Here is a 23,444-nt window from a genome sequence, read left to right as displayed (position 1 = left end):
GTATTTCTTCTTTGGTGAGGTGTTTGTTAAGGTCTTTGACCCATTTTTAAATTAAGTTGCTTGTTTTCTTATTGTTGAGCTTTAAGAGTTCTTTGTATATTGTGGATAACAGTCCTTTATCAGCTTTTGTCTTTTGCAGATATTTTCTCCCAGTCTGTGGATTGCCTTCTCATTTTCTTGATATTGTCTTTCATAGAGCAGAAGTTTTTAATTCTAAGGAAGTACAGCTTATCAATTATTTTTTTTGTAGATCATGCTTTTTGTGTTTATTTAAAAAGTCATTACCTTGCCCAAGATTATCTACTTTTTCTTCTATGTTATCTGCTAGGCATTGTATAGTTTTGCATTTTACATTTAGGTCTGTGATCCATTTTAGGTTAATTTTTGTGAAGGGTATATGGTCTGTGTCTAGATTCATTTTTTTTTTTTTTTGCATGTGGATGTCCAGTTGTTCCAGCACCATTTGTTGGAAATAATTATCTTTTCTCCATTGTATTGCCTTTGCTCCTTTATCAAAGATCAGTTGACTGTATTCATGTTGGTCTATTTCTGGGCTTTCTGTTCTGTTCTGTTGATCTATTTATCTAGTCTTTAACCAATACCACACTTTCTTGATGTGAAGCTGTAGCTTCTTGAAGTCAGATACTGTCAATTATCCAACATTTTTGTTCTCCTTCACTATTTTATTGTCTATTTTGGGTCTTTTGCTTCTCCATATAAATTTGCGAATCAGTTTGTCAGTATCCACAAAATAATTTGATTGAGATTTCATTGATCAGTAGATCAATGGACAAATAGAGATCAATTTGGGAAGAATTGACATCTTTATAATATTGAATCTTTCTACTCATGAACAGGAATATCTCCATTTATCTAGTTAGTACTGTGATTTCTTTGACCAGTTTTATAATTTTCCTCATCTAGACCTTGAACGTAATCTGTTAAATTTATACCTAAGTATTTCTTTGAGGGGAGTGCTAATCTGACTGGTTTTGTGTTTTTAATTTCTAATTCCACTTGTTCATTGCTGGTATATAGGAAAGTGATTGACTTTTTTATATTAACCTTCTATCCTGCAACCTTGCTATAATTGCTTATTAGTTCTAGGAGTTCTTTTGTTAATTCTTTTGGATTTTTCTATATAGACAATTGTGTGATCAGCAAACAAAGACACTTTTATTTCTTTCTTCTCAATCTGTATACCTTTTACTTCCTTTTCTTGGCTTATTGCATTAACTAGGACTTCCAGTATGATGTTGAAAAGTGGTGAGAGGGTACATCCTTGCCTTGTTTCTAATCTGAGTGGGAAAGCTTCTAGTTTCTTCTATTGTATTTTTAAACTTGTGTTTTTCCTATAAAGAAAATCTATTGAGTTTTTTATGTTACCTTTGAAGTCAAACACCTCAATTCTTTCACCACTTTTAGGAATTTTTCATATGTTTCTATTGAGTTTTCTAGGCATACAATCATATAATATGCAAATAACTGTATTTTACTTCCTTCATCCTTATTAAATAGTATAATTGTTTCTCATATCTAATTGGATTTGTTTGTATAGTGTTGATTTTTTTTCTTAACTTTAATGAAAATATATCTAGGGTTTGTAAAGTTTGTTGTTGATTTTGGGGGTTTTATATATACATATATAGTGCATTAGTGGAGAAGTTGGCTTATTCAGTAATTAATGTTGGGACAACTAGAAAAAATGGATCTCTACCTCACTCCAGATAGAAAACAAATTCCAAATAGATCAAAGATTTAAATTTATAAAACTAAGCCATAAAAATGACAAAAATTCAAGAAGAAAACATGATATGTGATATGTCCCTCCACACTTCCAGGGACATGGATGCTTTCCTGAGCATGACACAAAATCTAGAAACCAAAGAAGAATTAGAGTTTGATCATCACATAACATTAAACATTTTTTAATTAAAATGTTTTTAATCTGTAGCATAAAACACCATAAAGTCAAAATACATACACTGTATGTTTTTTAAAAGGCCTTTTTATTGGTCTCACAAAAGAACAGGTATTTCGATTTGTATGTTTTTTAAAAGCCCCCATATCCCAAAATTAAATGGTTCATGTTGTATTTAAAAGGTGCTATAGATTAAAAAGGAAAAGAAAATGAAAATGAAAACATGGACCGTTATTTAACTAGGCAGTCACAGAAAAGAAAATATAGCTCTTAAACATATGGTCATATAAGTTCAACTTTTCTCATTTTAAGACAAATGCAAATTAAAACAATTATATGACCTCATTTTTGCCTCAGTCAGGTTGAACGTATTGAAAGTATGATAACACATTATGTGGTGAGAATGGAGATGAGCAGGCACTGTGTTACATTGTTGTCAGGAGAATCAATTGGTTCAACCTTCAGAGAGAGTTATTTTGTGATAATATCAAAATTAAAGATTCACTTTTTGCACAAATTCCAACTTTAGAAATTGATAACATAAATATATTCACATATATGTGAAAGTATGTGTTTAAAATATATTAATTGCAGCTCTATTTATAATAACAAAAGACTGAAAACAACCTGAATACCCATAACTAGGTAATTGATTCAATAAATTATAGTATGTACAAAAAATGGAAAACCATGCAGCTGATAAAAAGAGTTGAATCTATGAAAACTGATAAGGAATGAACTCTAATATATATTTTAAGTGAAAAATGCAGGGTGCAGAAAAGTTTGTATTGCAAGATATTCTATGTATGTGTTTTTTTGTTTTTGTTTTTGTTTTTTAAAGCTTCTTTCTTTCTTTCTTTTTGGCTGTGTTGGGTCTTCGTTTCTGTGCGAGGGCTTTCTCTAGTTGCAGCGAGCGGGGACCACTCTTCATCGCGGTGTGCGGGCCTCACTGTCACGGCCTCTCTTGTTGTGGAGCACAGGCTCCAGACGCGCAGGCTCAGTAGTTGTGGCTCACGGGCCTAGTTGCTCCGCGGCATGTGGGATCTTCCCAGACCAGGGCTCGAACCCATGTTGCCTGCATTGGCAGGTGGATTCTTAACCACTGCGCCACCAGGGAAGCCCTATATATGTGTTTTTAAACAGAAAATGTGTGAGTATACATACACCCATGTGATTAGCACATACCTATTACATATCTGGAAAAATATATGTAGACAGATAACAGTGGTTACCGCTGGGACCAAGAATTGATTGTTGGAGAACAACATGGAAGGGAAAATTTACACTGCTTTTTTTTTAATGTTTTGAATTTATATCACTTACACATGCTTTTTATCAAAAAACTAACTAGTTAAAAATAAAAACATACATACATTGATGTTATAAAACTTCCCTTAGAAAATGCACCATGCTTGTTATCCCTAAACTTTTACTTCCAAATAAATAAATGCCAGTATTTTTCTGATGCCTTATGGGAGCAGTAAAATTTTAAGGCAAAATATTCTTTTTCCATTGATTTAAATTTACTGGTTTAATTTTTCTATTCTTCTAGGCCCTAAGCCGAATTGCAGGTAGATTGTAATAACCTCTGAAAGTTTTATTAGTTCACTTAATGGATGGAGAGTACAAATTTAGACTTCCATACCTCCTTGTTTCTGGTCACCCCCTAAAAAATATGGTCATAAACCTCACAGCAATGAGAATCTCCTTCAGTGAAATTTGAGATACCTATAAGACCTCTCAAAAGATAGTTATGGCAGCAGTTTTATTATTGCAGTTCATATACACCAAAGCTGCAATTAACTGTATCATAGCTTGCTGACTTTATTATTATTATTATTATTTTTTGGCTGCTTTGGGTCTTCGTTGCTGTGCAGCTTTCTCTAGTTGTGATGAGTGGGGACTACTCTTTGTTGCGGTGCTCGGGCTTCTCATTGCAGTGGCTTCTCACTGCAGTGGCTTCTCTTGTTGCAGAGCACGGCCTCTAGGCGCACAGGCTCAGTAATTGTGGCATGCAGGCTTAGTTGCTCCACAGCACGTGGGATCTTCCTGGACCAGGCATCGAACCCGTGTCCCCTGCATTGGCAGGCGGATTCTTAACCACTGTGCCACCAGGGAAGTCCCAGCTTGCTGACTTTAATTAGTTAATGCAGTGTCCAAATAAAACGTGTGGCCAAATGATAGCTTAGGCTCTGAGGAGTTTTGGCTCAGTAATATCTGTGAAATTTGAGCTGATATTAAATATGCCTTAAAACAATACATTTGGGATTTGGCCTCGGGCATCAGATCAAGTCTGACTGCTACACAGAGTCGAGTGTTTTGCCTCAGGTCCTCATATGTTTCTCACTATAGGACTATAGAATCAGCAAGAATATCATTATTGCTTTAGTGAAGGAAAACCTCAGTTCCTATTTAACTTACGGAACTGTCTTCTTTCCGATTATTTTATTTTCCTGAAATAGGAGAATCCTGCTATCTCCTGCACCTACAGCTATCTTCTCCCACCTGCAGCCCAATCTAGTAATTTCTTCCCAGCCTCGCCTTTCTCTCATTCTTAGTCATCTAAATGGCATCTGTCTAACCTTGGACCGTCTCTTTCTGTACGTGTTTAAGTAAGCCAACCCTAGCATGGCTGATGATGTGACAGGTCACAGTTCCAGTTGTCTGTATCTCAGAATAGATGAAGACTCAATCAGGACAGCAGTAGCTGTTTGACTGGTTATTAAGTCAGGCTGCAGCAAACTGTTCTGACCGGCTTGGCCAGGAGCCATTTGTGCGGATTAGAGGGTTGGATTTTATATCCTCTCAGAGACAACTCCCTTTCCACTTCAGCCTGTTGATGAGCTAACCATGGTCTCTATGGGGCTACATCCTCATCTTCTGGGTGGCTCACAGAGTGAACAGCCCATTTGGGACAGGGTGGTATTTAGCTAATGTACTTTAATTAAGGCTATACTTGAACTACTTTCTTAAGTTATGGCACAGTTCCTGTCTCGGCAAAGCACAAGAATTAATAAACATGGGACATTTAACAAACCCGAGATAGAAAACATGTTTGTTAAGCCAAACTCATAGAGGCAGAAAGTAGAATGGTGTTTGCCAGAAGCTGGGGAAGGGGGAAATGGAGAGTTGCTATTTATTGGGCATAAAGTTTCAGTTATGTAAGATGAATAAATTCTAGAGAGCTGCTGTACGACTTCGTGCCTATAGTTGACAATACTGTCTTGCATACTTAAAAATTTGTTAAAAGTGTCATGTTAAAGATCTCAAGTTAAATGTTCTTACTACAAAAAAAGAATTTATATTTAGTAATTCCATTTGAATTTAATTGGAAATGAACATTTCAATCCTCTAGCTCTTATTTCATGACAGGAGTTTGTAGATATTAAGATCTCTTAATCTCCTTAAAATATCTGTATTTTTTTTTTAGAACTTTCATATGCAGAGTAAATGGTGATTAAAATGTGCAGGATGACAAGATGGAGCAAACAGTGCTTGTACCACCAGGACCTGACAGCTTCAGCTTCTTCACCAGAGAATCTCTTGCAGCTATTGAAAGACGCATTGCAGAAGAAAAGGCTAAGAATCCCAAACCAGACAAGAAAGATGATCACGAACATGGCCCAAAGCCAAATAGTGACTTGGAAGCTGGAAAGAACCTTCCTTTTATTTATGGAGACATCCCTCCAGGGATGGTGTCAGAGCCGCTGGAGGACCTGGACCCGTACTATATCAATAAAAAAGTGAGTGTGTTTTATCCGGCATATTTTGCTGCTAATTGCCTTACAGTATACCTTGGACTGTTGTAGCACCAACACATGCTAAGTTAGCACAAAGCCTAAGTATCCTTCTGTTTAGGAAATAAAACACATTTGCATATGTTTTATGCATATACATGACAAATAAGTTGATTATATCATAACAGATGGAGCTGTCCCAAATGCACCACGATAGATACCTAAAAATAAATGTATGTTGTAGGCAGCTAACTTAACAAATTAAAAACTTCTCCCCAGAGATTGTATTTACAGTTTATGGGTTTTCTGTACTTGAAAATCTTGAAATTATCACAAATTATAAAGACCTCAAAAATATTGGTATTCATTTCTCATGGAACGAAATTTGATGCCACAAGCGTTTTCAGTTTCTATATTATATATAAATACTATGTTATATATAATATATCAGTTAACTTCCTGAATAAACTTTTTTTCATTGGGAAAAAACTTTCCTATACAAACTATAGTTTAAAAATTTATTTAATCTTTTGGTGGAAATATATTGATATTGGTAAGGATGACCAAAAGTGTAGTATTCTGAAGAACATATAAATGATATTTGAATATCCATGCTTGAAATGAAAATAGTAAGCACCCAGCCTTTCATTATGACCATGATTTCACCAAACCAAGAAGAAAAGTGTAGAAAAAGATAAAATCAAAAAAGATTATTGTATTGATTTTAGATTAAATTTATGACTAGTTAATTTGCAATATTTTATTATCCTTTTCACCTAGAACAATATGTTTGTGAACTCGGTGGAAAGGTACAGCACAAAGATTGTAATTAAGCAAATGAAATCTTTTAGTTAAACATGGGCCTTAAAAATACCCCCAAAACGTTTAGGGATGCTTTTGGTTGCTGGCACAGTTATCGTGTTAGTTTTTATCAAGTGCATAAGTTTGGAATTTTAGTATTTGGATTCGAGACAGTTTTGTAAATACATTCTCATTGACTACTACAACTTTCAGAGGTAAAAACCTCATTATGTTCAGATTTTTTTTAAAAACTTTTCAGGATATAGCCAGCTTAAGTGTAACACACTTTTCCTTTTTAAAAACTGATTTGACCATTTTACTGTGAAGGAAGAGATTAATAATTTTCCATAGATTCATTATCTTTTATTTAACTTTGCTTATTAACATTGTATTATTAAATCTTAGTAGGTAAGCCATTATCTGTTTCATAACTTCCATTTAAATTATGAGAAAAATTGAATTTTATCATTAAATCACTCCTTTGGAAATTAATTTAATATGATATCTGAAAAGCTAAAACCCAAATTAAGCAGACTACGAGGGGTTTATTTGTATAAAAAAAGTAAAAATGTGGATAATCCAACTATTCATACGTTTTAACTTATTTAAAATTACTCTATTATTGAATAATGACTCTGATGTGTTCTAGGCAGAAATTCATTAACACTAAAGTATGTTACTTTATTTATAGCCATTGGACATAGCCAATCTATTTAGAGTTGCTATTACAGTGGGTTAGTGGGCTCCATGCTCAGCAGGCATTTTGCTGCCCCCAGACATCCAGCCCCCACCTCTCCAGTAGTAATCACCATCTAAAAATTATTAAAGCCACCCAGAGTCTACCACTTCATCAAACAGGGCTGAAGTCTAGCATCCCATCTCCTGTGCTGTGTCCTTATCTATAAAACAATAAATGCATACATTGAGAAAGACCAAACTGATGCGTGTTGACAAGGGCAGCTATTCTTCAAGTAGAAACGAGATCATCCAATTAATCTTTTCCTTTAAATTAAAGAGTTTTTAGACTGATAAAGGTTGTCATCTAGAGGGAATGTTCCCAAACAAAGCCGTCCACAATTGGTTTATAATGAATGAGATATAACAAAGGATATAAAGGCAGATGGAAAACAAAATGATGCAAACCCATCCAAATAGTTAAAAGAAAGGTCTTAAAACTGAGGGTAAAAGACCAATCCTGAAGGAATGACTATTCAGATTCTTGTGCTGAAGTAACCCTTATAAACTTTGTTAGGTTCACATTCAAACTTGCCTTTAACATCTTCTGTCCTTATCTTCAAATGCACATTGTGTGAGGAAGGAAAAATATTTTGGTATTTTGGAACAAATCACAGAGTGAAAGTAGCACAACCTGACAAGAGAAATATTGTTATCAGGAAGGAGGTTTCCCCAAAGTGAGGCACATCCATTGCTTTCACATTGAGCTGACATCCAGCAAGTCTCCAAATGTAAGTCATTCAACAGAAATACAAGTGAAACTTTTTGCAGGACTGAAATCCTTAAAAACTAACATGACATGCTTAGGACATGATTGAGCTATGTGTTGGAAATTTCCTTCTTTTGCATTTTCATGTTTTATAACTTTCCATGGTTGTGTGTACACTCTTTCTAGTCTTAAATTTTCCTTCATAATTGGATTATTTCAGTATGGAAGAATAGTCTTAAATTCTGAATTAGCTTCCTCTGATTGAAGCTGGAATCCTTAGAAAAATAATAACCTTTTAAAAATAATGAATATTTCTTTTGCTACTTGATGACCAATTTCACTTTAGTGACTTGAGTATCTGAGGATGGCAGTACACATGCACAATACTCCCAGCATAGATAAAGGGTCTAATGATGGAAATGTCACTGGGGAAAATGCTTCTTAGGATGAAATTTCCCACCATCACTGATATTGGGGATGTGCATTTTATTGCCTGAGTGGGTTGTAATATGCAAATATTAATCAGACTAGTGACTCCCCTAAGGCTTAACTCAAGCACAATACTTAATATGTCCTTGTATGTATATACCAAGTCTCTGGTTTCTTTCTTAAAAATATATAGAATAAACAAAGCAAGCTTATTACAAAAAATGGTTGCAGAATCTATGTTAAGTTTTAGGTTAAAGTACAGTGGTGCATATATATAACGAATCTACATGTAAGGAATAGAAAGGACGCCAACCCCAGTGAAGCTCTCTGTGATCTTCTGCAAAGACAATGTCAGTGAGCTTATGAAAATGTCACTGCTGATGGTATATTTTCAGATGGCACATGCCCACATATTTTTATCTTCTTTGCCCTAGCTTAAAATGTACAAATTATATAATGTTCAGATTTTCTGTTGAAATTGTTAAAATAATTTAATCCATGGTCAGTGATATTGTGGTAATAACTCGAGAAATAGTAGCAACCATCTCGTGAACACTCGTGGTTCATAGAAGCACTTCCAGACCCTCAGATGTTTTAAGCCTTCAGAAGTCCGAGGTAAGAACTAAGGAGTAAAATAACAGTGCTATCAGAGGAGAGTCACAGAATTTTCCATACCATGTTAGCTCTGGTCCCGTGATCTTCAGAACATGATTCCAGGTTGGGTTCCTTTGTTTGTTTATTTACTTTAGCAGTGTGACAAGGCACATTTTAGCTTGTGAACACACCTTTATTTCCTCATGGGATTTTTTTTTCACAGTTTCCTTTCATAGCTTCGGTTGATTTTGCACCATTTGGCTATACATTCAAATTCTTCACCCGCTCTTTATTGCAGAAAACTTCTTCCTTCTCATGTTCTCTTAAAATTACAGATGACTCATTAGTACCATGGAAGAAAATATCCTTTTGACAGTGTGACAGGGTACTGGAAATAGAATGAGGTATGTTAGATCTGTAGTGAAAATGCATGTTTGTCAATTATGGAATGTAGAAATGTATCCATTTAAAAATGTGCTCTTTCCTTGATTGTCTCTTCGACGTTTAAAGACAATTTATTCTCCCTTTATATCAGCTCTTCTAAAGAGATGCATGCTCCCTCTTTACCGGGGCTGCATGAAGAATCATACAGGAACTTGTGATTTTAAATTCATGCCTGGTTTGTCCTTCCACAGGAGTTTTTAATTGTTACATGGGGTAGGGAGGGTTGTTTGTTTTGTTTTTAATTGGGATTAGGGAGTTTTTCTTGCAAAAGGAGTTTAAAAGAAAATCAGAAAAGTAGATGGTAAAAGCTCAGGATTCCATGAATTGTCAGATTCATGATTTTTCTTTGTATATCATTAGCTCTTCTAGAATTACCAGTCACCCAGACTCTCCCTTACTTGCAAGGCACTACAGTTTACTTCCAAATCTTTCTCTTACCCATTCATTATTTCTTCCTTATGTCCCTTTCTTCTTTGTCACCTCCCCGTCTCTGCCTCAGAAACAATCCCAAAGTGATGAGGATGGTAGTAAAATAATGACTGCATTTATTAAGTACCTGCCATATTAATAAGTTTCCCTTCAAGTGAAAGTGACCAAAAACCAACAGAAACTAGTTTTTGAAAACAAACTAAGCAACAAACAAGTAAATGTATGTGTGGGGTAAATCTGCTCTTAATATCAAAGGATCCAGTACCTAAAACAACATCATCAGGACACAATCCTTTTCCATTTTTGGTTCTACTTTCACCTATGCTGGCTGCATTCACAGGCTGGCTCTTCCCACAAGATGATAGAAATAGCCACCAGTAGCATGAAACTAACATCCTACAGCCTAGTAACCCCAAGAAAAAGAGCTCTCTTTTTCTTCAAAATTTCTTGCAAAAGTCCTGAAATTCAGTCTAATTAGGTCACATGGCCGCTTCTGAACCAATCACTGTAACCAAGGGTTTGTGATGCTCTCATTGGCCAGATCAGCATCATATGTTGACCAGTGTTGCCAAGGGGTGGGTCAGCTCCATCCAAGCCACATGACCAGACAATGAGGCAGAGGTTTTCTCTAAAAGGAAGAGATGGAGACTTTGAAGAAGGTGTGCTAGGCAAGCAAAAACAGTAGCTCTGCCCTATGCACTGTGCATTAGGAAATTTACAGTTCTTAATTAACTGACATGTCCTTCCAAGATAATTCTTATCTTTGTTTTAAAATGATGAAAGAAGATGTGGTACATATATACAATGCAATATTACTCAGCCATAAAAAGGAACGAAACTGGGTCATTTGTTGAGACGTGGATGGATCTAGAGACTGTCATACAGAGTGAAGGAAGTCAGAAAGAGAAAAACAAATATCATATATTAATGCATATATGTGGAACGTAGAAAAATGGTACAGATGAACCGGTTTACAGGGCAGAAATTGAGACACAGATGTAGAGAACAAACGTATGGATGCCAAGGGGGGAAAGCCGCAGGGGGGTGGGGATGGTGGTGTGATGAATTGGGTGATTGGGATTGACGTGTATAAACTGATGTGTATAAAATTGATGACTAAAAAAATAAAATAAAATAGAATGATGAAACTGAGATAAATTTAATTTTCCTAAGATCATAAAGCTATTAAGTAACAGATCCATCAGTTTCCGTGGCTCATCACCATGCTACTCTGGGTTTGCAGTTGTCACACTAATGATACCAGTGGAGAAGAGAAGTCAGTGATTGATAGACTCTAAATAAGCCTGTCACTGCTTTTCCTGCCCCTTCACTTATGCCACTTTGCCAGCTGTACTCCTCATCTCTTAGGCTGGCAGTATTTCCCAAACCTGACTTGTTGCTTTACTACTTCTGCTCAATCAGGGGCATCCCCTGCCTTTATAAAAACTAAAATCTTTGAGACTCAGGGGGTCTGGATCAGCTTCTAAAATAATTAGAGATGTACATTTCCCACCAGATTCTAATAGGGTGATAAGCACCTTTTTTTCAAAGAGGACAGATTCAGGAAACTTAAGTTGTATGCCTCTGTAAAGAAATGGCATTTATATTGGGATCTCAAGGGTAGAAAGAAGGGAGAGAAGACTTCCAGGGAAAGGGAATAGCCCATAAGAAGACATGTAATATAGCAGGACTGTAATAAGTAAAAGGCGAGTAAGATGTGATTGGGGAGGTGGGCCTGGGGCTAGATCAAGGCACCTTTTACGACATCTTAAAGAGTTCGAAGTTTAAGGGCAAAATGAATTCTCTGAAGACTTTGGGTAGAGAAGTGACAATGTCCACTTCACATTTTTTTTTAAAATAAATTTATTTATTTATTTATTTTTGGCTGTGTTGGGTCTTCGTTGCTGCACCCGGGCTTTCTCTAGTTGCAGCGAGCTGGGGCTACTCTTCATTGTGGTGCATGGACTTCTTATTATGGTGGCTTCTCTTGTTGCGGAGCACGGGCTCTAGGTGCGTGGGCTTCAGTAGTTGTGGCACGCGGGCTCAGTAGCTGGCGCACACGGGATTAGTTGCTCCACGGCATGTGGGATCTTCCCGGGCTAGGGCTCGAACCCGTGTCCCCTGCGTTGGCAGGCAGATTCTTAACCACTGCATCACCAGGGAAGTCCCCGCTTCACATTTTTAAAGATCAAACTGGGAGTCTTTATGGAGGCTTGGTCTAGATTTTTGACAATGAAGACAATAATGGGTGGGATCAGAATCTATTTTGGAGGTGTAATGCTTAACAGATGGGAACAAATGGATGGCATTGTTTTCTGAATATGAAATTTGGGAGGAAGGAAAATGAGCGGCAAAGTTCCAATGTGAGAATTGGCATTGCTTTCAAGTACACAAGTGTTTGTATGTGTATATATTTGAGAACCAGAGAGACACATATTTTTAATCCTTTAATCCTTGAGTGTATGTGGCACTTTGAATTCATTAAGGGGATTCACATGTTTTATTTCATTTTGTTTCATTTCATTCTTTAAACAACCCTGAGGTTAGTATTGTTATAATCTTCATTCAGATGTAGAAATTGACATGGAAGAGTTTGCCCAAAGTTCTCACACAGAAAAGTCTGCAATAAAACTGGGCCAATTAGTCCTTTTCTGTCAATGAAAAATTAGCTGAGCATATAATAGTGTACCACACCCATGCTATGGGCTGAAGATAACAGGGATGAGAAATATTTGACCCCCAGATTTTATCATTTCACCCTGTGGTTATAATTTTTTCTCTCTGTCTGAGATAGAGGCAGAAGCATCTGTAACCCTGGCTGATAGGAGCCCAGCTGGGAACTCTCCAGCACTGGCCCCACTGCAACTGTTCTACCCAGCTAAAGCCTAGGGACAAGCAATTTTACAGACTCTTTTCTGGGTACAAATTTTTCTCTTTTGCATGAACTTAAAGCAAAGAGAAAAAAACTATAATGCCTTGAGCCCCCAGACACATTTTTGTTTGCCTCATGCAATATTGTTTACAATTCTGAATTAGTGTCTGAGATTTATAAAGCAGAAGATTGCACACACACATGTATAATTTTGCATATTTAGGATTTCTCATACAGTATCAGATCTGGCATCACTGATTTGCATGCCCAAAATTGACAGGTCTCTCACACTGCCTAGCCTCTGTGGGGGGTTTTGGTTTGTGATCCCTGGCTTCAAGACCCCTGTGCAATTAGATGAGGGCTGGATATTAACGCTTGGTGGGCCACAGGAGGCACAAGTCCACAAGTTGTTCTTTAGGATGATTATCCCGCATCTAAGGGGTAAGACAGAATGAGATTGGGAGAGAAAACATTTTTTTTTTTTTTTAAATTAACCTAATTTGTTAGTCAATCTTTTTTTTTTTTAAACAACTACTGTATTTACAATTTATTCTATTAATTAATTAATTTATTATTATTTTTGGCTGTGTTGGATCTTCGTTTCTGTGTGAGGGCTTTTTCTAGTTGCGGCGAGCGGGGGCCACTCTTCATCGCGGTGCGCGGGCCTCTCACTGTTGCGGCCTCTCTTGTTGCGGAGCACAAGCTCCAGACGCGCAGGCTCAGTAGTTGTGGCTCACGGGCCCAGTTGCTCCGCGGCATGTGGGATCTTCCCAGACCAGGGCTTGAACCCGTGTCCCCTGCGTTGGCAGGCAGATTCTCAACCACTGCGCCACCAGGGAAGCCCCGAGAAAACATTTTTTAAAATATTGCACACTAACTTCAGAGTCAGGTAGAGAACCTGTGAGAAAGCTTTCCATCCCTCAGTGAGCCAGAAAAGGAGGAAAATCTTGGCCTGAATCCACAGGTTATTAAAAAAAAAAAGATAGGTAAGGAAGTAGGTGAGACCATTTAGAGAGCTCACAGGAAAAAAAAGAAAAAAGAATTAGATGCCTTGGAATTGGCCCAGAACAAGAGATGTCCCCAGAGATGTGTACTAATCGGAATCTCTTGACTGTCTATGCAATTCTTTACACCCAAAGCTCTGCAGCATCCCTCCTCCTGCCATGTGGTCTCATTCTGCCTTTTCCCGATGGAACCTCTTCTCAAGCCAGCAGCTTAGAGCTAGAAAAAGTTGACCCCACTTCTGGCAGAAGATAACGTCAGGGAATTTCCCTAGTTTGAATGCCAGGGCAACATCAAGGGGAGAGAGGTATACCTTGCAACCCAACTTAGAAGTCTGTTACCATTTTCAGAGTCACACTTGCTTATACACAGGGATAAAGTTTCACATTGTCATTATACAGAATTCTATTTAATTAGGAATTACGTAGGTTTTTGAATCTATGTGTAAAAAAAAAAATACATATATATATGTATCTCCTTTCTTTGGGAAAATATGTTCGAAGTTCCAAACAATTGACCTCCAAACACATTTTTGGATCACAGTGTAAGTACAAGTTGAAAATTGCCTCTTTAAATTTTGAGGCTAAGGCATAAGTGGAATCAACCAATAGTATATTCTGCATTTTTCTATTGTTCATGATCATTGCTCACCTTCCTCTGTTATTTCTTGCTTTTGCCAATACATTTACTTTTAGAGCAGTAAAATTGCAGTAAATTTGGAGTCAATCCTGTGATTTAGCAATTTTTCAATAATGTTTAGATAAACACAAAGCTGAGCATTAGGTTTAAACTATTTAAGGAACAAGACCCCTAGAGTGAAAGAAAAGTTAAGATAATGGACATATTTTTAAAAGGGAACTGGAAAACTATGGCTTGTTAAATTCAGTGTCCAACCTGAGTAAAAAAATAAGCAAACACTTTCTAAAAACCCAGAGACAAAAAAAGACTACTAAATAGTAACGGGTACAGATTCATAAATAGCAATCCTACCAAACTGTTATAACCTAAGTGTTTCCTTATTGACTATGCAGTTAGATAATGGGGAAGGATTTTACTCCAGGTACACAACATGAGAACTGTTAATAAAAACAGATTCACAGCTCTCCTATTGCAGACTCACCTGAGTTATTTATTAAAAGTACAGAATACTAGGCATCAGAATCTGACCTACTGAATTGGAATCACAACACCTCTGTGAACTTAGTGTCCTTATTCCCATTTTTCAAAAGAGGCAAATGAGTCACAGAAAAGTTAGTAACTTGTCCAGGATCTCAGTGGTGGAAGGCAACACAGCCAGATTTTGAGCCAGGCATCCAACTCCAGAGTCTGCACTCAATAAATACGTAAGTTAAAACAAATCCTACTTATGTTTTTCTAATTTGCTTTCCAGACTATTAAGCTTTGATTATCAGGGGTGTTTACCTGTTTGGGTTTTCGTTGTTGTTGCTTTCTTTAAAGCTAGAATTGACTTTTACCTGGCAAGGCTTGCTGAAGACAGTATAAACTGGCAGTACAATGAATGGTTTACGCCTAGGTCTGCGCTGCCCAATTCAGTGGACATAAGTCATGTATGGCTATTGTACTTGAAATGTACTTGAAATGTGGCGAGTTCAAGTCTCTGAAGACATACAGTTGGTATGACAAGAGGATGTAAACTATCTCAATAATTTTTAATACTGACTTCATCCCCAAATGATAATTTACTGGATATATTGGGTTAAAGAAAACATTATTCAAATTAATTTCATCTGCTTCTTTTTCTTTTTCTAAACATGGCTACTAGAATATTTAAAATCACATGTGTGGCTTAGATTTGTAGTTCATGTGATATTTCTATTGGGCAGCTCCGGTCTAAGTAAACCTTCACTTACCCTTCTAGATTTTCTTCCGTTAGTATAGATAGTTGAACATTTACTAGTTTTCAAGCTTCTTGGGGTCATAACTTACTATTTACCCCAAACTACTTGGGGTCTTTGTTTTCCCTATAAACTTTAGCACAGAGCTTTGCAAATATTGTGCTAAACAACTAACACAAATCTTCTGCATTGAAGTCAATTGAATTAACAATTGAACTGAGAATGAGATCCAGGCTGCTTTCCAGGTGTCCACCACACTCATACATATTAACAGCTTATCATATAGGGACTTCATAAATGCTACTTGAGTTTGGTAGCTATACATGAAGAGATAAGTGACAAGCCTGATCAACATCTAGTATGTGAAGAGAGTTACATTCCTACAAATGTGTCTTTAAAGTGATATTTTATATATAGAATCTCATCTCTAATTCAGTCAAAATGCTGTTTTGAAATTGGTTCTGAGGCACAGTATTATTCTCAGGTTAAAATGATTTCATGAGTTTCCTACAGCCTTGAGCTGTTAAAAAAAAAAAAAAAAAGCCTTTTTCAAGCTGGATACTACTATATCAGCCATTTCTCCTCCACCATCAATTTTGAAGTTTTTCTTTTCTATTGAAGTGACTTAATGCAATAAAAATTGTCCTGAGTAGTTATGTTAATGAAATTTGTATTAAACTAGTTAGATTTAAAGGATGCTAAAATACTTTCCTCTAATAAGCCATTCAGTACATTCTTTGAAAATGTCAACACTGAACTTGTACACTTAGAATGGACCAGATGGTAAATTTTACGTTATGTGTATTCTACCACAATAAAAAAAAAAATGGGGCAGGGGTAATAGTAACATCTTGGCTAGTCTTTTAATTCTTTCCTTTTTGATCCCTCTCTTATCTGTGAAATGAGGAAGGCAAGTATCTTTGTTTGAAAATTCTAAAGTTACTTGACCACTTGTAAGTAAACAGTGTTCCCTTCTGACTCTCTTCTCCCTTCAATACTATCAATACCATTATTTGGGGAAACATGTATTTGAGAGTCTTTAGGGGCAAGTATCCTTTCATTAATCCTCAACACTTAGAAACTAAATGTTTGGCTTCTTCTCTGTGCAAGTAAATATAAGGAGGATGGATACAGATAGATGAGGAAATAGATACAAGATCAGTTACAAATAGCAAATTTGAAGTTCTAAATGGAACTTACTGACATAAAAATGGTAACAGAGTCTAGATTCTAATATTGGATTGCTCTATAATTCAGCTGTTTAAAATGAATCCGTAAACACTTTAAAGCAACATTTGTGTAGTTTGTATGTAAATATATGTTTCAACCTGGGAACAGCAAAGTCCTCACAGAAGAAACCCTCTGAAATAGTCCCTTAGTGCCGGTGTTATCATCAGCTTCCCAGGAGCTCTGTCAAGGATGTCTTATCTATCTATACGGCTTGTGAAAAATTAAAGGAGAACAAATATTGCTGTACAGGAAAACCTCATTAATTCCATTATACATTCTAATTGTAAGCACTTACACACATGTACACATACTTCTTATAAACATGAAGTTAAAATACATTCTTTGAATTTTTTAAATAAATAAAGAGAATATACCCTAAAATCAGTAAAAGTTTCCATCTAAGGCTTGAACAATTGGGAATTTTGTCCTTTTGCCTTTAACTTTTGTGTCAAAATATTAATTCCTCTATGTGAAAGGACTTTTAGATTGAGAATTATTTATCAGCATCAGGGTGCCGTGGCTTTCGTTAGCTTTACCCTGCTGAGTTCTGGCCCTTTGCCCTGCCTTTTTGGGTTCCTCTTGGTTCAGCTTCTGAGTCTTGTTTCTTTTTCTTCTTGGTCTTTAGGGCAGAATTTCTTTCTCTCTCCACCCCTTTCTTTTGGCCTCTGCAGCTTTGCCTTTGGTTTCATCACCCTCTTCCTCCATCTCTTCTACTTCTTTTTTTGTTAGGTTTGCTCATGGTTTAGGTTGGGGGGTGGCCACAGAGTCAAAGACACAGGTGATCTCTTCTGCACGTGGTCTCATCTCCTCAGGATGAGCTGGATTATTATTCTTATCCACTGAGCGACAATCAGTACCATCTTCATCCCCCTCTTCCTCCAGCCCATGATTTAGGCCCCGTATGGGCTGTAACTTCTTTTCCAAAATTAGGCTTGTAATATTATTTGAAATGAGGGAATTCTTATTTTAAAAAGATATATTCTATGTTATGTTTTTACTGGCTCTCCCACTCCCAGACCACAATATTTCCATCAGGTTTTACTCAGCATAATTTTGGGGAAAGGAAGCATAGGCAGTTGGTTTGCAAGGTGGACCATATTCGGTCCTGATTTAGCTCACTCAGAGCCTTTCTGTGTCCTTGCATGTGTGTACTCCCTAGGGCAAAGGCATTTGCATTGCACAAGTCTGTGCACATTTTATGATGTTCTCACAATGCCATTTAGGGACAGGGGCACTGAATGAATCAGAGCAAAAGAGGACTAAGTCTTGTAGACACGGGTGACTGCTCCTCCAATAGGCACAGGTGAAACTCTCCCCTCCTACAAATGGACATTGTGACACAGTTTTCTTTGTACTCTGGACCCACAGTCCATCAAAGATGAAAGTGGAAATATGGAGTCAAAGTTAGACGTAGAGCAATGCATCTCAAACTCTCTGTTGTGAAGGTGAGGTTGCTATTCTATAAAATACAATAAAATTAATTTCCAGAAAGTTGAAATGAAAAACAGACCTGCAAAATACACCCTGTCTTTTTATTATTACATTCAACAGATGTAAAATTAGTCTGTCGAATTGCCTTACAAGTTTCTAAATACTTATTCTCAAATCTTGTCACAGATCAGGAACAACTTGGAGACCAGCACTGGTTGGGGGACCATTTTCACAGCCCTGATTTAGGGCACTCTTACATATACCAGCCAGGAAGTGCTATTTTCAAACAGCAACTCAGTAAATGTTTTGGAGTAATTACTCTATTTCAATTTAGAAAACCCTGAAGGTAGAGGAGAAAAGAAATGAGAAATCTATAAATGACCTGAAGACTAAATGTAGAGAATAAACCCTTGTCAAAGATTTTTAGTAGAAAGTAAACATAAGGTTAATGCTTGCTATGTCGTAATGTGATCTACACAGATACGTGTCCTTAGTCAGAAAAACAGTATTTTTGAAGAATGGGGTTTAAATTTAAAAGATTTGGAGTTCCCTTCTCAAGATATGTTCTTCATAGAGAAATAGGTTCCACTCCCCCCAGTCTGAATGTACATAAAGGTCTTAGGAAACACTGAGTCAGAATCCTTGATACATGATTGTATGTTGCTGCTTTGTTTTTTGTTGTTGTTTGTTTGTTTGTTTTTTTCTACACACTGCTAATTGTGCTCAAATATGTCTAATTTTTAGAATGCCAGTTCCATTCACATCCATGGATCCTAGATTCTGCAGGGGCTTTGAGCTTTTCCTCTAAGAAAGCACTACATGAAATAGGCAGCCAGTTGGGACTAGAATTCAGTGTGTCAGCTAACTCAGAAATCCCAATACAGAATTTAGCACTCCTGGCCAACGGATACTCTCCAGGGAGCTTGGCCTCCAGAAATCAATTATTGGATTACATCCATCTAACCCAAGACTGGGTTTGATGGTGGCTGTTTTTATTTCCTATTACAAATAGAGTGATAATGTTTATTTTATAAGCAGAAATGGTAAAAGAATATTTATTTCAAAAATATTATTTGTTTTACTGAATGATTTTGCATTCCAGAGCATTAATTTTCAAGATATTTGAAATGGAAAAGCTGAAATCGCTGTAAAAGGAATGTAGTGTCCTAAGATCTGTAGAATGAAATGATAACGTGCACCCATTTGAGACTTTTTCCTTTAACTCAGATATTTAAAATATTAAGAAAATAAATAAATTACCTTGGCTAACTGTCTTATATACAATAAAATTGCAGGTAAGTATCAGGTCAAAGGTGAGTTATACCATTGGATGTTGTCTCTAGTTAAGAAGAGATCCAGTAACAGTTTGTCTTCATGGTGCGCATCGAAAGTTGCAACATTGGAATAATTCATTTTGACAAGTGATAGAAGGTGGGTAATAGAGTTTAAATGGTTTATACTTTTATACTTCTATGTGTTCCTATCTTACAGACTTTTATAGTATTGAATAAAGGGAAGGCCATCTTCCGGTTCAGTGCCACCTCTGCCCTGTACATTTTAACTCCCTTCAATCCTCTTAGGAAAATAGCTATTAAGATTTTGGTACATTCATATCCTTTTCATGCGATCAGTATTAGCTATTAGTACATAATCTATAAATGCTTTGTAGCTAAATGTAAAATTAACTTGGGAAATGTCCATATTCTGTGGTTTTATCACTCTCATTTTGTATTTTCTTTGGTCATAAAAGCCTTATTCTTAAAATTTATTACATAGATGTCACTGAAACTTACATAGTCTTTAATATTATATATATACTATATATATATCTTTCAAATATATATTATACATCAAAGTCTTTAACATTATACATATCTTTCTAAAAACACTTATATGTATCAAGTCCTACAAATCTAGTGTAAAATAGCCACATTTATTTTTAAGATATTGTACAAAGTTTCTGATTTTCTAGAATTTGCAGTGAATAATGATATAATAGCAAAAAATTTACATCCAGAGCCAATATAGAGCTATCTATAATACAAAGCATTTTAGTGTACCTTAGAATTAACCTTTAAGCATATTTTCCATGGGAGAAGATCAGGGGGCTTTGGCCAATATTTAGCTAGTTTTTGAACTTTCCTAATGAAATCTGTAAGGAAGTACTGGAATATTGGCTTAATTGCAAATTTAAGTCATTGAATTATGACTCTGCCATGCAAAACTGATTGCTTAGTAAGGGCTTTGGAAGTTAATGAAAGACGCTGAGATTGTATTTCCAAGTGGTCTTTAGGGATTTGGCTTTGAGATTCTCATTGGTGTTAAAAAAGGATTCTGCAACTAAATTCATCTGTTCATATTCATTGGCAAAAACCTGTCTCATTTGGTGGCTTTGGCAATAATAAATATAGAAATACTGTTAATATGTAATTAATGTAATATGTAATAATGTAAATACTGTTAATAAATATAGAAATACTGTTATAATGATCATAAACTTACACTACCTGAGTTTTTGAAAAAAGATTTTAAAACCTAAAAATCCGTTCTATTTCTAAACTGATAGTAAGAGATTCCTTATGGTATAAATACGGCATTATTAAAAATCAAAGATTTGAAACACAAAATTTATATGTTCAGAGTTTTTACATTTATGGAGGTTTCCTCATCCTAGTTTGTGTTCCTAGTGCCATCATGTGGTCATTTGATGAAAACTTTCTTTATCACATATGGAAAATTTTTGCTTTGGCAGTAAACTGTGGTGGAAAGAATATTGGATGTGAAAGTAAGAAACCTGTGTTTTAATCTGTGGCCAAGTTATCTAATTTCTTTAGAGCTTACGCATTATTTCTCTGATTTCTAAAATATAGGGATTAAACAGTTGTTTTTTAAGGTCCCTTTCAGCTCCATAATTCTGTTATGTCATAGTTAGTCATTGGTTTTAGCTAACACTTAGATCATGTCTACTAACATACAGACCTGTTCCAAGTACTCACACATATTAACCCATTTAATCTGTACCTCAAACTGATGAGTTCCATACCTGATTAGCTCCACTGCATAAAATTCAGTAGAGACACAAGAAGCTTCCGTGGCATAGAGAGGCTGAATGACTTGCCCAAGTCACTTTTATGTTGCTAAGATCACCTTTATGTTGAATTTTAATTACATTCACATCATGTTAAGTCATGGCCTTGAAGAATATTCACTTTCAGTCTTATCCAATGCTGCTACACATTTACAAACTCAGTTGAAATAGAGCAACCCGACCCTTAACACCATGCTGTACTTCAACTATATAAATTTTAATGTATTCAACTATATTGTATCACATGTATTTAAGAAATTACAATTCTGCAGGGATGTGCCTTCCTCAACAATTTACTATTTTAATCAACTAAATTAGTTCAAGTCAGTGCTCTCTGCTCAAAAACTGGACCACTCCAAAGTGCCCACTGTTTTCCCCCTAAAGTCTTCTGGGAGGTAAATAGATTGATTTAATAATAGTAACAAAAGCCGCACTTTATACTTTTATAAAGCTTTCTCATACATTATCTCACTTAATCTATACAACTACTCTGTGAGGGTGATATTATTATCCAAATTTTATGGATGACAAAAATGAAATTTAAAGAGATTAGATGACTTGCCCATAGGGTATTTGGCCCTGAGTCCTGGCCAAACTGCAGGTTGAGCTTTTCAATGTTAGTTTTATGTAATACGATACATGGATTTGGGTTTTCTTTTGTGTGTTCCTTAACAATGACCTACATTATTCAGCATGCTAATTATGTGCACTATTTTGACGAACTGTGTGTTTATGACAATGAGTAACCCTCCTGACTGGACAAAGAATGTAGAGTAAGTTCAACTTAACGTTTTAAGTGACGTACATGAGTATGTATATGTGTGTGTGTATAGATGAATAGCCATACAGACATATAGACATATATCTATATCTATATATATGTATTTAGTATTTAATCTCTCTCCTTCACGTGTACTTGGTGGTTACCAGAAGCCCATCATTCTTGGACACTCGCCACTTTTCCTGTAGGATCTACAGTGACCAAAGCAAATGTGATGAAAGTACTCACAGAAAGGAACCAATATGGTAGACCTTGGTTCCAGTTCATTTCCAGATGAATTCAGTGAGTCTTACACTTGCCCTAAAAGGATAATATTGAGCCTCACAAAGTTTTCACTTCCATCAGACACATCCACTCCATGCCAGGCCTATATCAGTTTCAAATGTGGTCACCAAAAAATTCGCTGAAAAAAAAAAAAGCCCACAAAATTTGAGATTTTCAAACTTGAAAATTTAATTGACTGAGGGCTAAGCTAACCGAAGGGAAAGTTAGGGTAGGATTTTCAGAAACCAGATGCATTACTAATTGTATTGATGGGCTCTGTTCTGGGATACTTTTGAGGACAGAGAGGCCAGATGTGTGATAAGTGCTGCTGGGTCTGCTTGCACGGCCGGCGTGGTAGCCAGTATTGCTCTGTGCCTGCTGACCCTTAAAACAACCACCACGGGGGTGTTTCCAAGGGTTTTTTCCCTTCCTGGAAACTTCCAGCTTCCAGGTTGGACCCAATCAAAAAAGGGGTAAAGATTCTGAAGAAAATAAAAAATTTATATACAAAGGATTTCTAAAGTATTAAAGCTACCATGTGAGGCCCACAGGTCTCAAGTTGCCCTAGTTGCCGTGATTTCATTCTCCAACTTCTGAGTCGAAGATTAAAACTTTGGAAACATCTAAGTTTCTACTCAGAAATATCTAAATTTCTGCTCATTTAAACTGAGTAGAAGATTTAAATTTTGGAAACATCTAAGTTTCCAGTCTAAGACTCAGTATTTTATTCTAAACTAAATTTTCACCTCTTGTGACCTTAAACTTACCCACTTTTGATGTTAACAAAATTCTTTTTTCCAAGTAAGTTAACCTAGCTTATCTTAAAGAAAGAGAAAAACTTGAGACTAATTTGTCAATGTTCCCTCATTCATAAAACATGGTTGAAATTGAGTTTTTTTACTTTCTAAAGGAAAATCATTTTATGCTTCTGCAATATTGTTGATCAGCTACTCCGTCATGTGAATGTACTGGGTAATTCTCAGAGGCTCTCTTCATGTATGTCAATACTAAGACATTTCAGATACACTTTATACAGTATATGGTTCTCACCCTACTCTTAGGACAACCTAAAGCCAACTCCTCATGTGTTAAGGAGTTGAATTTAAATTTACAGCTATGTT

General features: G+C 36.1%; 1 protein-coding gene across 1 annotated transcript in view; it reads left to right on the top strand.

Annotated features, from left to right (window-relative positions):
* The window catches only part of LOC118898430 (sodium channel protein type 1 subunit alpha), a 136,999-nt gene that overhangs the window by 44,494 nt on the left and 69,061 nt on the right, over positions 1 to 23,444 (top strand). Inside the window, exons 2-4 of the mRNA XM_036858803.1 lie at positions 5,352 to 5,664; positions 19,682 to 19,800; positions 21,962 to 22,051. Of these exons, the coding sequence (XP_036714698.1) occupies positions 5,401 to 5,664; positions 19,682 to 19,800; positions 21,962 to 22,051 (473 nt within the window). The 5' untranslated portion in view covers positions 5,352 to 5,400. The remainder of the gene's footprint in view (positions 1 to 5,351; positions 5,665 to 19,681; positions 19,801 to 21,961; positions 22,052 to 23,444) is intronic.

Source organism: Balaenoptera musculus, chromosome 7 (assembly GCF_009873245.2).
Source record: "Balaenoptera musculus isolate JJ_BM4_2016_0621 chromosome 7, mBalMus1.pri.v3, whole genome shotgun sequence".
NCBI lineage: Eukaryota > Metazoa > Chordata > Mammalia > Artiodactyla > Balaenopteridae > Balaenoptera > Balaenoptera musculus.
Note: the sequence above shows the minus strand (reverse complement) of the source record. Positions and strands in the feature narration are given on the sequence as shown.